The 17,499-nt window shown below is 35.5% G+C and overlaps 1 protein-coding gene across 3 annotated transcripts in view; it reads right to left on the bottom strand.

Annotated features, from left to right (window-relative positions):
* The window catches only part of Grm8 (glutamate metabotropic receptor 8), a 767,244-nt gene that overhangs the window by 154,289 nt on the left and 595,456 nt on the right, over positions 1–17,499 (bottom strand). For all 3 annotated transcript variants that reach the window (XM_074063968.1, XM_074063975.1, XM_074063963.1), the window contains exon 8: positions 2,302–2,438. In XM_074063968.1, coding sequence (XP_073920069.1) covers positions 2,302–2,438 — 137 coding nt within the window. The remainder of the gene's footprint in view (positions 1–2,301; positions 2,439–17,499) is intronic.

The raw sequence follows: 17,499 nt of genomic DNA, 5'->3' as shown, positions 1-17,499 counted from the left end.
AGCTTTCCAAGCACAGCACCCCTACTCCACCTTCCAGCAGGTGGCTGTCCAGTTCCCAAGCAGTCATTTGGCTTGTCTTGATGGTCTCCAGAAAGCATCCCTTGATTTAAAACACCCCACCCCCAACCACGTTCACTAGTCTTCAGAGAGCATTTTTTCACCGTTTTGGCAGAAGTAACACTCCTATATAGTTATAAGCCACCATCATCACGCATGAGAAATAATTCTTACAAATTGTTTTGATATATTTTATGAACAATAACACAGTCATAAACATAAAACTTTCATGCGCAGTTAAATGTACATAAAAGAGCAGCTTGAGATTCAATGTGAAGTTTTACAATAAATACATTATGCATAAGTAGATGTGTGTATGTGTACTTACGTGTGTAATTATTTTAGGTATCTTGGTGCTATATATTGTGCAGGTGGTTCCACAAACATTGAATTTTGTTATATGAATCTTCTATCAAAAGAATAAAATAGGCCTTTAGGCAATGATAAGTCAGATATAAGTAGCTTCCCTATTTTAACCCTTGCCAACTATTCTTTTCCATGCTGAGTAACTTTACTTCATACAAATCTATTTTCAAAAGAGTGTTTATCAAAAAGCTATGATTTTCATACTATTAAAACACTGAGTTGGGCCCAAAGCTCTGTTTTAATAAATCAGTTTGGGTCTCAGAACCATGGACAAGTTTCACGAAGCAGCTACATTTAGAACACAGTAATGACCCAGTCTCTACACTGTCTCCCCCCATTCCAAAACCAGTAAAGTTTTTAATTCTAGTTCTGTTAAGTCTCATCAGCTACTTCTTTGCTGAGGAGATGGGTGACTGCTACTGCAAAATCATGTCAGTTCAAGGGACATATTTAGACACAGAAAAGAGAAAGTGTATTTAAGATACTAATGTTTTCGAATGGGTTCAAACACAAGCAAGCACATGCACACCCTCCCAGGATTGCAGTAGCTTTAAGAATCAAGAGGATACATTCATTCCAAAAAAGTTAATTGGTAACACATTGGAACCATACAGCAGTGGGAGACTGTGTTCCTGGTTTACTGGAAGCATGTTAAAAGCTTCTTACTGCCAACAGAGGAAATATTGCCACTGTTGTAGCAATTCTTTGGGCACTAAATTGTTGTAAATATTCCTATGTTTCTGTAGAAGACCTATTGTATGAACCAACTTCAGTTCTTGACTCAGACTACAGGGCACACTCTCTACTTTCTATTTCTAAAGAAGCCAAAGTGTACTAATATAGCCAGAGCTGTTAAAATGTGAATAATTCTTTACTTGGTGGTAAATGAATGCTGCTCCAATGTTCCCTTCTACCTTACGCCTTCCAGCCTTGAGCCCAGTGCCTGTGATTTCCGGACTTCCCTTACACCCATCATGTTCAAGATGGTTTCCCACTTCAGAGCCCATTACCATTGCTGGGAGGAGGCAGGAGGTATGGGTCAAGTGGTAGAGTGCCTGTCTAACAAGCTTGAAGAGAGTGTCTCTAAGTTCAAACTCCAGTACTACTAAAAAAAAAAGGAAAAAGAAAAAGAAAATTCTCCCTAGAGCTCAGGAATATCCTTGCCCTATAAAATTCCTGCAAGGGACGCCCACCAGCAAGGCACACCTGATGAGACTGTTCCCCACCAACATCAGGTGTGCCAACCTCACTCGATTTCCGCCACACTTCTGCCACCACAAAATAAGCCCCCACGGCAGAGTGGTACCCAGGCAAGCAAATACCCAGCTGGAATCCCATTTTTGGACTGGGTTTTTCTAAGTCGCCCTCACATGGCTATGCAGGAACTGCAAAATTCGTGATCCTCAGACTTGTGTTGACGTTAGACAAGGAAGGACAGCAGGCAGCCTAAAGAGCTGTTAAGTAAACTGAACACCATCTTTGGGTACAATAACTTTCCCTACCGCTGCAATTGAAAAAGCTGATACAAGTTATTGACTTCAATCATTGGGAGGGGTAAGGGCTCACTTTATAATGTGGCAAAAGTGATACACACTATTTTTTACCCTAACTTTGTAACTCACTACACATTCAGCCAACTCTCCCTGTTTCCCCTTCTCTCTCTCTCGCTCTCTCTCTCTCTCTCTCTCCCAGTGTACAGAGATAAATGAGCCTTTCCAAAAAGGGAAAACTTCTCTAAGTGTATAGTTAACTAAAAGGAAATGAAATTCACTAAATCCTTTCAGATAATAGATTTCTCTGGAGAAGTTTAAGTTATATACTTAAAAAGAAAACCATTCCTCCCCGAGATCTACTAATGTAAGTCACATTGATACTTGCTTTGAGATGAAGCTGATTGGTCCAGTGTCCAATGACTTTGTATTCTGTACTTTTGTTGGTTATTTGATACTGGAAGATATCATAGCGTCCAGGAGCATCTCCATTTTCATTAAACGTGACAGGTGTACCAGCACTCCCTACAAAGATTTAGAAAGCAGTGTTTAACAAGGGTTTAGTAAGTGGTCCATTGTGCTTACTTTTCCGTAAGGAAGAATGGTAGATAAAAATATATTGTGTGTAGTAAGTGATACAGATTGTAATCTACACAAGGTCATTCTTGATAGCATAATATCTTTTACATAAAAATAAGGCCAGCTGGACATATAGGAATAAGGTTCTTTACTATGCACATTAGAAAGGAAATAATGAATATCCAAGTTGGGCAATGTACATAGCAGCTAAATAGATATAAGTTGGTAGGATGAATATTCAGTACTGGAAATGTAGTTAAATGAGAAAAATGTAAAGTCTTGGTGCATGACAGCTATGGTACAATATGAACTACAAACAGTGACTCGTAGTTGGTAGGAGAACATCCCAGGCAGAATCGTCAGATTTAACTTTATCTCAGCTTCAGCTCCGTCTGAAGAAGGCATCCTGTCCAGTCCCTTTGCCTCTGCTACCTCTGCCCATGAGTACATTGATGTGGGCCACTGTAGAGAACTCCTCAAGGATATGCAGTGAGCAATGGGAAATCCCATCTGTGCTCAGATAGTAAAAGTCCCTGACTCACTATGTAATACTGTAATGTAATACTGGCAGAGCAGCAGGATGCAAGAAACATAGTCTTTTCTAAACTCCATTTCTCTCAGAAGCTTTCATCTTTTCTCTTAATAGCTTCAGCTCATTTTTACTTTCGTCTTATCAACTTTTATATAATTGGAGGTGTAGGAGTAGAAAGGGATCATCACCCCAATGTTTCCTTGTTCCATCTAGTCACACCATGTACACAGACTTTCTTTTTCTCTAACAGCCTTTCAATTCCCCTTGATCTTCCTGGATTATTCTTTCTCATCTTGGCAAACTCACCTGACACCAATCCTCCTTTTTCATATCTATCTTCTCTCTGCAGGTCCCCTTCCCTGAATTTCTTTTCACAGGATATTGGATTTAATTTCTATCTTGTAATAGAAAGTTTCCTTTTCTTTCTATTTTTTTCCATATTATAGTCTCCAAAACTATATATGGCTAGTAGTTAAATTTGTCAACTTTATATAGTTCCATCTTATAGTGAGTTTCTTATATGTATGTATAGTTAACTACTAATAATTATAATTATAAAATATTTAACTTATCAAGCACAATGAATGACTATCAAAAAAGCAGTAACTTGCAAAAAAATATAATCACAGTTACACATCAATATTGGTGTGATTTTATGGAATTTAATAGACAGATATTTAATATCCTGTTTTCTTGATTTTTTTCCCTAAAACATGAACATGGCATGAAATCTCTAGGGGGACAACAGATATCTGCTATCATTAAGCACTGAGGATTCCACAAAAAATGACATAGCCTGGAGCAAAGAGCACTGGTGTGAGGATCAGGCACTGCCTGGCCCTGCAAATGTTCTTCCTCATTCATTGCCAAAAATTGTGTATGCCTTTTTTACTTCATTTACAATAGAGGAAAAACAATATAGTCCTAAAAGAAAAGTACACATTAATTATTGTTAGTTATATACTTTATTAATTTATGTGGGAAATGACTTTATAAATCAATAAAGGAATCCAGTGCTATCTTACCACACCTTAGATATTAAAGTGGAAACCCATTTGTTATCCTTAATTGTAGTGATCTTGGGGAGGTTAAGCTCTTAAATCATCAGTTTCTTCATCTGTGCAGTGGGAATAATAGCACTTGTCTCATAGAAATGTTAAGAGAATTAAATGAATCAATTCTCACTCAGTGCAGAGACCCATGTGTGGGGTAATTAAATATCATTATTCGCCCCATATTTATTTTCAGTAAACACTAAGGTGTAAGGACAGAAAGAAGTTGAAACCTGGTACATGGTGCAGGCTTGCAATCAAAGCTACTTGAAAAGCAGAGACAGGAGGGTCAAAAATCAAGGCCAACCCAAGCAAAGTTAGTGAGACCCTATACCAAAACAAAAGCATAAGTAAGGCTGGGGATGTAGCTCAAGTGGCAGAGCACTTGCCTACATTGCTTGAAGCCTTGGGTTTGATCCTCAGTGCTAAAAACTGAAAATAAAAGAAGAAAAAACAAAGAAGACTGCAATTTTTTTTGTTTTTATTTTTGAGATAGGGTATTCCAAATTTTGCCTGGACTAGCCTCTAACTTACAGTCCTCCTGCCTCCACCTCCACAGTATCTGGGATTACAAATATATCACAGTTGAACTCACCCCCTCCATCATTCTCCTTTACCCCCCCTCCTCATATTCCTGGAGTAGTTTCAATAGGTCTTTTCCATTTACATACATGTCTTCACAGTTTTGTACAATATTTACCCTTCTAAACCCTTTCTCCACATCCTCCCTCCTCCCATTAGTACCCATCTGCCCCCCACCCCCACTGCAGGGTCTGTTCCACCCTCCTGTTATGTGATTTTGTAAAAGAAAAATGATACTTTTATTTGTTTAGGATAGCTATACAGGGGGTTTCTTTGTGACATTTCCATGTATATATGTATTGACCCGAACTGGTTCGTCTCTACTTTTCTTCTTTCTACCTTAGTCCCCTTCTGATGATGGTTTCAATAGATTTTAAAATTTTATATTCATTCTTATATAGCAAGTACATCAACCACATTCACCTTCTTAACTTCCATATTTTACTTCCCCCTGTCATATGTGACCTTCCCTTAGCATGACCTGTTTTTCCTAATATTGCTGTATGTGTATTAGGTCTATAGTCTACATATGAGAGAAAACATGTGGCTTTTGGCCTTCTGAACCTGGCTAACTCCAATTAAAATGATGTTCTCCGGTCCCATTCATTTACCTACAAGTGACAAAATTTTATTCTTCTTTGTGGTGAATAAAATTCAGTTGTACATGAATACCACATTTGCTGAATCCATTCATCAATAGTAGAACATCTTGCTGTTTCTGTAGCTTAGCGATTGTGAATAGTGCTGCAATAAACATGAGTGTGCAGGTACCTTTATTGTAACCTGACCTAAATTCCTTCTGGTATATCCCTAGAAATGGAATTGCTGGAGCATATGGCAGTTCTATTTTTAATTTTTTGAGGAGCCTCCATACTGTTTCCCACCAGCAGTGTATGAGGGTTCCTTTTTCTCCACACCCTCACCAACATTTGTCGTTTGTGCTCTTAATGACAGACATTCTAACAGGAGTGAACTACTTAACATGGTTTTGATTTACATTTCTTTTATGGCCAGGGATGGTGAGCATTACTTCATGTGTCTTTTGGCCATCTGGACTTCTTTCCTTGCAAAAGCTCTGTTCATTTCATTCGCCCACTTCTTCATTGGGTCATTGATTTAGGGGGAGTTTAATTTTTTAACTCCCTCCATATTCTGGTTATTATATTAATCTCTTGTCAGATGTATAGCTGGCAAAGATTTTCTGCCATTCTTTGGGGAGCCTCTCCATGTTGGTGACCATTTCTTGTTGTTCAGAAGCTTTTTAATTTCACATAGTCCCATTTGTCAATTCTTTCTCTTATTTGATGAGGATGTAAAAGACCTCTACAAAGAAAACTATAAACCATTGAAGAAAGAATTGAAAAAGTCTATAAAAAATGGAAAGATCTTGTATTCTCATTGATTGGTAGAATCAGTATTGTGAAAGTGGCTATATTACCAAAACTAATCTACATGCTCAATGAAATCCCCATCAAAATTCCAATGACACTCATCACAGAGATTGAAAAATCAACCTTAAAGATGATTTGGAAACTCAAAAGACTGCGAATAGCCAAGGCAATACTAAGCAAAAAGAGCAATGCTGGAGATATCACAATATGTGACTTCAAACTATACTACAGAGCCATAGCAAGAAAAACAGAATGGTACTGGCACAAAAACAGATAAGAAGACCAGTGGAACAGAATAGAAGACCCAGATATGTGTCTCCCAGCTATGCCCACCTGATTTTTGACAAAGGTACCAGAAACATAATGGAGAAAAAAACAGCCTCTTCAACAAATGTTGCTGAGAAAATTGGACATATATCATACAGAAAATTGAAACTAGATTCATGTCTTTCACCCTGTACAAGTATCAACTCAAAGTAGATTAAGGGCCTTAAACCTGAAACTTTGAAGCTAGTGCAAGAAAGAGCAGGAAATACACTGGAATTAATAGGCAGAGCCAATGACTTCCTCAATAGAACTCAAATGGCTCATCTTTTCTACTGAAATTGGCTACCCTTCATACAAAAATAAGTGGTATTTGGTCCAGAAAAAAGTTTAAAATGACAACTGTCTCAATATATTCTTCAACTTATTATGGCTTAAAAGCAACTCTGGTAAGAAATATAATATAAATATATTTGCATAGGAAACATTCAGATATATATTTTACACCATAAATTATGCTTCATCAAATTTCTTCATTTCATTTCTTTCTATCTTGCACTTTAACTAGTTCAAACATTTTGAAGTATGTTAAATTTTAAAATTTTTTTTCATCCATGTGTTCCTATGGAGAAATGGAAACAAACATGAGTATTATGGAGTAGATTTTACTCATAAGGCACTGTCCTCAGGGTCCACACAACTACTTGAGTATTTTCTGTTCAATAAGAAATGTGTGGGAAATTATTTTTATATTGCTAGACATATCAAGAGCCCCCAATGTGGTTTTGTAGGAGAAATTAAACATCCAGTGAAGATTTTATTTCAAAATATTGGCTCTTCTGGGCTATTTCAAACTGTTGGGAAGACTATAGGCTTGGGAGTCAAGATTGAAGTTTGATTTCTAGCTCTGCCAATTACCTATGTGATCTGAGCAAGTTATCCTCCTCATGCTTGTTTTCTCATTTCCCAGGTAAACATAATAACTCCAACTTCTCTGGGATATTACATGGGTTATGTGAGATGATGGAGCCTGGCACATGATAGATTACAATGAATGAAAACTATCATCTTTATCCATTCCTTTGCCTACTCTTATGATCCCTTGGTCCACATCTCCTTGTTTCCACAATGCAAAAAGTAATGCAAGAGTAATCCATTCACTTTCCTGTGTAAAAATTATAAATATATTTATAAGTGTACATCACTCAGTTTATTTATGTTGAAGTTTATTATTTTCCTTCTCTCCTTTGTTCAAAACTTATTAGGTAATCAGGAAAAAGTAAGAATCATGGAATCAATTAATTTAGTAATTTTTAGCACCTTTAAAAGAAGAATGACCGAGATTTAAGTCATTGGCTAAAATGTTATAGAAATAGTGTCAATAATATCTCAGTTATTCATTTTCTTCTTTTCTTTATCCAGGTTCTTTTATCAAGTATTTATAATAACAAATAAACAGGACCACATATTTTAATTAAAATTATTAGAATCATGTAAGAATCAGTCATATTACTGTTAACATATATCAATTACTCAACCCCACTTATTGAAGACTTTGCATTGGATTCACCATATTCTCCATCCATACTCTTGTTATCATTTCTGGTGCTCTTATATTTATTTGGGTAATTCAATATCCTAGCCTCTGAATTATCTGACTTCATTTCCAAATTTCATTTTTTAATAAAATCTTTAATACATCTACTATAATAATTACACTGTTAAAATTGTCCAATCCAGTAATTATGCCATTTCCAAATTGTTACTCTATGGACATAACCTTTTACCCCCTCACACAAAAATTCCATGTTCCCCTACACATACCAATTCACTAATCCCCCTGTTTTGTCACTGTACTTCATCCCCATATTTCCTCTTCCCTACCTATCCTTCATTGGTTCTAGGATCATCCCTAAAAATACTTTGTATTTTCTTGTGCTACTGTCTGTCTAATTTTGTTCCTCTACCAATTGTAATCATGACTAAACTCAATAGTACATTTTCTTTGGCTATACTGAAGCACCTGGATATTCTTTGAGAAAACAGAAAATGTTGTCTGGAAGTCCAGGACTAGGTTTAGACAAGCAAAGCACCCAGGGTAGAACTAAGAGTTTCTGTCATCCAGCATTTTGCACAGTCCATGCTAGGGGCCTATTTTCCTTTCCTAATCGGAACTGCCACTGTACTATCTCACTTTAAATTTACAACCTTAGATTTCAGATAGGCAATCAGGATTGCTCCACAATCCCACTTCACTTTCCTAGTCATTCTCCTTCCTTCTGGATAATATTTAATTGTTTTATGTCTTAGTCTCACTCCTCACACTTTCAGCACATTCATATTTCAGCTTTTCTCATACTTTCTCACTGAGAGAAAGCAGCAATAAGACAGAAACTCCCCCACCATTCTACCAAAAACCTACCTCCTACCTGGATCTATATTCGTACTCTCTCTTCCCTCCTGTCTCAATACACATCCCTGAACTAATCAATAGCATGCTCTTCCCCTGGTGCTAGGGTCCCACTCATTCTCACCCTCTACACATATTCAGGTTCTCAATTATCTTTATTTTACACAAAAAATTCTAGACTCTGTGCAAAAGTATCTCCTTAAATTTGAACATCAGTTCTAATAACTCTTCTCTTCACTATGAAAGCAAACAAACAAAACCCATCACTCTAACCACAGAGCCTCATCCAGCCACTGCCTCATTTTCTACCCTCCTTCATAGTAAGACTGTGTTCAGTCTCCCAGTTTTCTTATTTTTCTATATCTCTTCCACCCAGTTTAATTTCAAATTTAACTACGTATCTATTGATGAGCCTCAAATTTATGTCTATCTCAGAAGGCAGGCTTATCCAGCTATCAGTATCTCTACTTTGTTGTTTGATAATTACCTCAAATTTAACATTAAAATGTTAATATCCAGATAAAAGGCTTGATTCCTCCATATTCCCATACACATGCAGTCTTTCTCCTCTTACTCAGCAGCTGATTGTTGTCTATTCAGTCAATGAAGGTAAAAAACAAGTTGATATCCTACATCTAACAGTAACATAAAGGACTGAAGTAATATGGACTTCAGGTTATAGTAGTGCATTAGTACTAATTCTCTGATTTAGATTTTGTTTTTCTAGCACTGGGGACCCAACCCAGGGCCTCATGGATATTGGTTCTTTAAGGAATGTACCACACTGATACAAGATGCAAATAACTAAGAAAACTGTGTGTAAGGGTATAATATGGGAACTGTGTATACTATCTACTCAGATTTTTCTGTAAATCTAATTTTTTTCTTAAAAAGTAAGTGCTGGGCATGGTGACATTAACCCATAATCCCAGGACTTGGATGGCTGAGTTAAGAGATTTGTGAGTCTGAAGCCATCTGGGCTACACAGCAAAACCCTGTCTCAAAAATAAAACCTTTTTTAATTCTTAAAAAACAAAAAAGGGTTAAATTAATTTTAGTGATATGTTTTATATAAGGAAATATATGTAAAAAGAAGTGAAATTATAATTAATATAAGAATATCAATGAGACATTTTACTTCTTTTACCCTGAATGTCTAAAACCCCATGGATTCTTTACACCTACAGATACCACAATTCCTATGGTGACTATATTAAAACAGCACAGGTCTAAAAGGCACAACATTTGATCTGTTGCTGTTCTTTCATTCCCACCCTTCATTCACTGGGAGACAAGGTCCACTGCTGGGCCTTTCTGATCTGGCCTACTCTTTAGCCTCCACTAAAATTAGACTGAACCCATTTCACTAGTTTCTCCCCTAAAAGTATATACATTTGTCTGACCCAGGAGTTAGGAGATGTCAGATCTCATCTGACATTTTATTAAAAGATACATTTGGGAAGCATAGGTTGCCAACCCTGACTGTTAGTTCACACATATATATTATATTTATTGTCAATGTATACTAATATAATTAATGTACATATGTATATAATAAACTACTATTATTATCATTTTTAAAGATATAAACTGTTCTAGGGGTAAAAACTAACAATCAGGCCATCAGTTGCCCACATCTAATGCTTTAACAGGTTTTATCTCTAAAACATCCGTAATTTATCCATTTTCTTCATCTCTGTCCTGGTTTGTGATCACTCCCTAGACACCTAGCCAGTACATTGCCCTCACACTGGGCAACCACCACGCACTCTTCATCCTGCAGTGAGAATGATACTGTGAGACACAAGTTAAATCCTTAAAATCATTTGGTGGCTTCACACTCACTTAAAATAAAACACAAAGGCTTATCATGGCCTTAAAGGCTCTTGGTTTCTCTGATCTTACTTGTTTTCTATACTCTATCTGCTCAAGTCTTCATTCTGTTCAGCAAGCACAAAAACCTTGCTCTATATCAGGGATTTCATTTTTTGTTCTCTTTCTTTCCAGGGTTCTTTCACCTTGGACCATTTCATATCCCACCTCAAATATGTCTAATACAGCCTGTTTCTTATTCCTATCACTCACTATTGCACACATTATTCATTTTCTTCATTGTATTTATAGGCATCTAAGTATGGGATTAGTTGCTTATGAGAGTGGAGTTTTCCTATCATGTTCAGAAGGGAAATGACATGTCGGACAACTAGGGGATCTACATGTTAAAGATGGCAGAACTTCCTTCAGCTTGGACTGCAGTATGAGTACACATAGAAGGCATGTGTTACTACCTTGTTCATCCACCATTCATCCAGCACCATTATGTAAGTGAAAAACAAGTATCTATTCTGTTTGAGTCACTATAGGTTATGACTTTCTTATAGAAGAAAACCATCACATGCAAATGTCTAGTAAAGTGTGCTCTCAATGAATAGTAACTAAATGAAAAAATATAAAATTTTATTGACTCTGGAAATGAATGCTTCGTTTCATGCCACATCACACAGCTTCAAGAGTAGTTTAGAATTTTGCAACAGAATCAAAGACATTGGTCTTAAAACCAGCAACTGGTTTTAAATTCCCAGTAACAGTTAATACTGATTACTACAACATAGACACACACAAGGTGGAATTAACAATGTATGATCGTTTTCCAGAATTCTACTGGATAAGTATCCAAGTACATTTACCTTGGCTAAGGCCCTCGTACAATTGGATATTTTCATAAAAACTAAAGATAAAGGTATTAAAAATGTATGCACAATTTTAGGTTGAAAATGACCGTTTGACTGCTTTGGTCTGTTAAAAAAAGAAAGTCAGAGCAAAGAATATAATTGAATGGCATTTCTAATTCTCTGAGCCAAACCTCCTTCTTGACTTTTTCATTAAGAAACTGAGTTTACAATAGTACTTTCTCTTGTGGAAATGTCTTTATGGTCCCTGAATTAAAGGTGCTTTATGATTGCAAAGTATCATCATCATTAGTGAATAGCCCCATTTGAGAAATAGAAATACAACCTATAATTGCATTTATAGTACTCAAATAAGTTGATGAAATTTTTAAAATACAAAAAGATCCATTACTAGTGATACACATCTCAGGGAAGCAGATGAATTAGGAGATTTACATAAAGTCTCTTGTAAGAAAAGTGACAAAAAAGACTATTTAATATCAAATGTTTGGTTAAAGAAAAGGAATGGAAAGAATATATAACAATTAGGTCATACATCTTAAGAAAAATTTAGGAACAAACCAAAGCATCTTCTAATTCCCTGAATTAAATAATTTTATACCATGGCAGAAATCCTCTTTATCAGTTGAAACTGAAGCCCTTTATTATTTCTTTGGGGAATATTGATTACCTTATACATAAGAATTTGAACTTTCAGTTTAAGAAAAACTGTGCTTTATTAATCATTGTATCTCTAATAGTGAGGAAGATATATATGAGAGAAATGTATGTCTGTGTGTTTGCATACATTCCAGCCTTTTCAAGTTGGCTATAGTAGGAGGAAGTCATTAACCAAATAGCCCACTGTGTTGATTGAAAAACTGTTGATTTGTGATAAACAAATTTAAGAATTTTTTATAATAAATGCTTTCATGTACATGCAAGAAAATATATTTTCCTCAAAGTATGAAAGTTATTAGTTTGTATTTTTACTAAGTGTTTTGAAATTTTCCTTTTGACATATGGATTTTTAATCCACATGTAGCTGACCTACAGTGTGAAGTAAGGACGCAATTTTACTTTTTAGATATTGACAATCATATCCCAACTCTTAATTGAATAACCCCCTTTTTTATGTTATTGTTATACTGGAAGTACATTATAACATTTACTAAAGTTCTTACAATATATCATATTTGAATTAACCCCTCCATCATTCTCCTTTATCTCACTCTCTCTGATCCTGGAATGGTTTCACTATGTCTCATTTTTCCATTTGCATACTTGAGTATATAATATTTCTGCTACATTCAACCTTCTTCACCATTTCCTTATGTCCTCCCCCCTCCCACTGGTACCAACTTCCAAATAGGACCTGTTTTACCTTCTTGCTCTCTGTTTTTGAAAAAAGGCATTTTTGTTTAAGATAGCATTACAGAAGTTTCCTTGTAACATTTCCATGTGTATGTATTTTAACTTGAATCCCCACATTTCCACTGACTGGAGAAATATGTCGGTTTTATAGCTAAGATCAATAGAGAAATGACCTGTTTTCTGTGGCCTGACCTGTTCTACCAGCTCATTTGTCCATACCTGACACAATATCATAGTATATAAATTTCAAATCACCTGTTCTTTCTTTTTTTTTTTTTAATTTTGGTGGTACTGGGGTTTGAACTCAGGGATTCACACCTGCTAGACAGGTGCTGTAATGATTGAGCAAAAAGTCCAGCCCCTTTTTCTCTGTTTTGGAGATAGGGTCTCACTTTTGCCCAGGCTGGCTGGGACCATGATCTTATTTTACACTTTTCACTGAAGCTGGGATGAGAGTGATGTACCACTACGCTCAGCATTTTTTCATTGAGATGAGCTCTTATGAATTGTTTTGTCCAGGCGCCTAGAACCACAGTCCTTCTGATCTCAGCCTGCCATGTAGCTGGAATGACAAGTACATACCACCATACCCAGCTATTGGTTGAGATGGGGTATCATGAACGATTTTACCTGGACTGGCTTTGAACAGCAATCCTACCTCATCTCGACCTCCCAAGTAGTTAGGATTACAGGTATGAGCCACCAGTACCTGACTCAAATCCCTTATTCTTTCTAAGAAATGGTCTGCTTGTATTCACTTTTATCAAAAATCTATGTTGGTTAATTACAGGAAAATTTATATAATTTAAAAATTCCTTGAGGAATTATATTATCTTTCTAACCATGAGCATTGCTGCTCCCTTGGTTATTTAAATCTTCTTTTCCTAAGTCTTAAAACAGTTTTATAATCTTCTTTTCTTGCTTCTTCTTCTTCTTTTTTTGGTTTGGTGGTGGGGATTGAATACAGAGCTTCACACATACAAAGCATGTACCTCTACTACTGAACTACATTCCCAGACCCAGTTTTAAATGTTCATTCCACAGCACTTTCCATTTTTGTAGATTCATTCCTAGATGCTTAACATTATCTCATACCATTATAAATGTATTTTAAATTGTATTATCTTCTACTTGGTCACTAGTACATAAAACAGAACTGACGTTTTTCTGTAAAATTCATATCTAATCCAGTGGTTGTCAACTAGAGGTGATTTTTCCCCCGTGGGAGTTTTGGCAATGCCTGGATATAGTTTTGGTTGTCACACTGGTGAGGTGATGCTAATGGCAGCTAGGATACTACTAAGCATCCTCCTTAAGCAGAAAAAACATTCACAACAAATAATGAATTGACTCCCAAAGAGTCAACAGTTTCAAGGCTGAGAAACCCTTTAAAACTCTCTTACTATATGTAGTAATTTATCTTTAGATGTTTTATTTCTGTGTAAAGAATCATACTATGTGTAAATATTTCTATTTTTATTTCTTCCTCTACAATTCTTACACATTTAATCATTTTTATTATTATACTCTTTAGGACCTCTAACACAATTTTGACATGAAGTAGCAGTAGTGAGCAGCTTTCATTATTTTAAATTTTAAGAGAATGCTTCCTACATTCTCCATTCTGTAATATGTTCAATATAAGCTTTTTATCAGTCTTCTTAATGGTTTAAGAAAGTGCCTTCCATTTAGAATGTATTAATATTTTTGTCATAGATAAATGTTGAATATTAGCACTTTTCCTGCATTTATTGAGATATCATTTTCCCTTAGTTATTGTAATCAATTTTATTTATACATTTTCTGATGCTATAGGATAGAACTTGGGGAGGACCCAACTTCACTTTAATGTCTTATATTTATATTCACTATTGAGTTCAATTTAATAATATTTTATTTAGAATGCTTGCATTCATACACGTGAGTGAGAAGGATCTGTATTTTTTTCTTATAATGTCTTTGCTTTGAAAAGAGAAAAGTTAAACCTTAGGAAGATACACAGATATACATGACCTGGCACTCAAAAAATAAATTTCAAGATGGGAATTCAACATATCATGCAGAAAGCAACTAGAAGTGCAGGCACTCCTTTAACTTCCCAGCTCACTGACTGGTAAGATGGAGGGGCATCATCACAGTGGTAGCAATAGTCAAAACTCTATTGGGGAGAGCAGTATAATGATCATTATGTATATGGATTATTTTTGTGTGTGTGTGAATGTGTCTATTGCTAAATCCCAATGCCATTTCTAGTCTACAGACTAGGACATGACCTGTTGACAAACTTAGTCTCAGAATAAGCAACAAAATATTCTTAGATGAAGGAGCAACCTAGATCCCAGCTGAATAGTCAAGGACTAAAATAGCAAAGACATAGTGACGGAGCTGCAGCTGAGAACTTCCATGGTGGGAATGGAGTTGGAACTGTGACACAAACTCTGAACCCTGATAATAGTAGAGATACCAGCTCTGTGAATATGAGCCCAGATGGGGTCCTAAGACAGAGAATCATGAAGTTAGTTTACTCAGGATCAGTTAGACTCCTTTCCCTACCCAGTCCATGAAAACTCCATAGTCTTGACTGCTTTGCACCCATGCAGAAGGCAATGCATATTGGTGGACAGAAGCCACTGTTCTGAAATTTTCTCATAACAAGCTAACACAAGAAGAGAGTTTCTGGCCTTAAGAGTCATTTGTCCTGTGAGAAGGAGTCCTTGAAATCAGCTGGCAAAAATGGGTTGAGGGAGGCATCTGAACTCTGCATCAGCACAACTGCTTACAGGTAGACACTGTCTTGCTTTCAATCCATCAGGGAAGGCAGATGAAAGCTCACCTTGTAAATAGCCTCCAGTGCTGTAATTTCTTAGGAGTTCAGAGGGGGGAAAACAAGCAAACAAACAAAATTTCTTTGCTTTGGTTTTAGGATTATGCTTACCTCATATAATGATTTGAAAAATAATCCCTCTTTTTCTATGTCCAGCAAAATTTGTGTAAAACTGGGATAATATCTTCCTTGATAGTTTTATAGAATATACCTGGAATCATCTCAACTGCCCAGAAGAGAGTAAATAAGTCAGTTGAGGTACATGCACATTAATATAGTGGGATATCACATTGCAGTCACAACATTAAATAAGAAAACTAAGTTTACAAAATGCAATTTGCAAAAGTCTAAACAATTACATTTTAATTTTAGTCATTTGGGAAATATATATTTACACATGTAAGATAAATGTATTTCAAATGGCAAAATAATGCTAATGATTGTTTAGGAATAATGGGTATGATTTGGTGATGGAAATATGTTTGGAAATAGCTTTTTTATTTCTTGTTGTTGTTTGTTTTTGTTTGTTTGTTTGTTTGTTTTGGTGGTACTGGGCTTTGAACACAAGGTTTCTCTCTTGCTAGGCAGGCACTCTACTGCTTAGCCACACCTCCAGTGCAGAAGAGTATTTTCATAGGTGTATATTACATTCTTTAAAATAACTAAATAAATGAATGAACATAGTATGGGTGAACAATGAATGGGTATCATAAGACAAGGAACCAAGAGGGAAGAGGAAAAAAACAAAGCAGCAGGTGGAGAGTTTGAAAATATGGAGGGAGAGAAGAAAAAAGGGAATGAAGTAGAGAAATGAAAGAAATGTATGAATAATCAATAAAATGATGAAAAAATTTTAAATGGAGAAATCGCCACTAAAATTATGGAAAAGGAAAGGTATATAAAAGTAATGCTTTAGGTTTGGCAGAGAGGTGCAAGGCCCTGAGTTCAAACCCCAGTACTGCTCCCCCCTGCCAAAAAAATGCAAAGAAGTGCTTTAGCTTTTCTGAAATCCTATGAATTAACTGAATGTCATATTTAGGACTTGCATTATGACCTCAGAGAATCTGAACCTTCCCTGTAGGTCTATAAACCCAAAGAAATTAGGTCACATACAGACATACAGAGTTGCCTTCACCCAATTCTCTAAAGCAGCTTTTCTGTGTATTTTTAGATCTTATATTAGTCAACCTTCTGTCAGAGTTTCCAGTTTATAAACAATAACTCTCTGGGATTAGAATCACAAAATTTTTAAGTCAAAAGTTTAATTATTTTTTTCATTTTGAAGGTTTTCTAAATGAATAAAATAAGCCTGAAATTCACCTCCTCATAGTTGACTCATTGTTTCATTCCTGCTGAGTTTCAAATTGTTCTTTTATCTAGGATTATGCATGCCTTTGAAATAATGCATTGTTTCACTAAGGTATAGGTTTTCAATATATTTCAGAATTAATATTTTGTTAACATTTGCAAAGTTATGTTAAGTCAATGAAATACAGAGAACTTTATAGGAATAGATGCCAAAGTGTCAAAGAAATGAGTAAAATATCAAACTAGTAAAGGTCTACTCATCTCTGACAATAATTTACAAATTGAATTTTAAAAGGATATAAATCATTTACTTATAATGGACCTGATTTTCTATAATTATATGAACTGTCAATGTCTATTAGGCCAATGTGATAAATGTAAACTGTCTATGTTACTACGGTGATTAGAGATTTTACTCTGCATGCTCAGTAATTTGGAACACAATTGAAGAAAACTATGAGTATATGAACACAAAAAACTGTCATAAATTAAACAATAAAATATGATCTCACATTAGTATACCCATTTCAGGACTGATTTATCAGATGAAAATAATAATTAAGTGATACATTTTATTTACAAATATATACAAAAATTTGCT

This window comes from Castor canadensis, chromosome 2 (genome assembly GCF_047511655.1).
Source record: "Castor canadensis chromosome 2, mCasCan1.hap1v2, whole genome shotgun sequence".
NCBI lineage: Eukaryota > Metazoa > Chordata > Mammalia > Rodentia > Castoridae > Castor > Castor canadensis.
The sequence above is the reverse complement of the archived record's forward strand: the minus strand, read 5'-3'. Positions and strand labels throughout refer to the sequence as shown.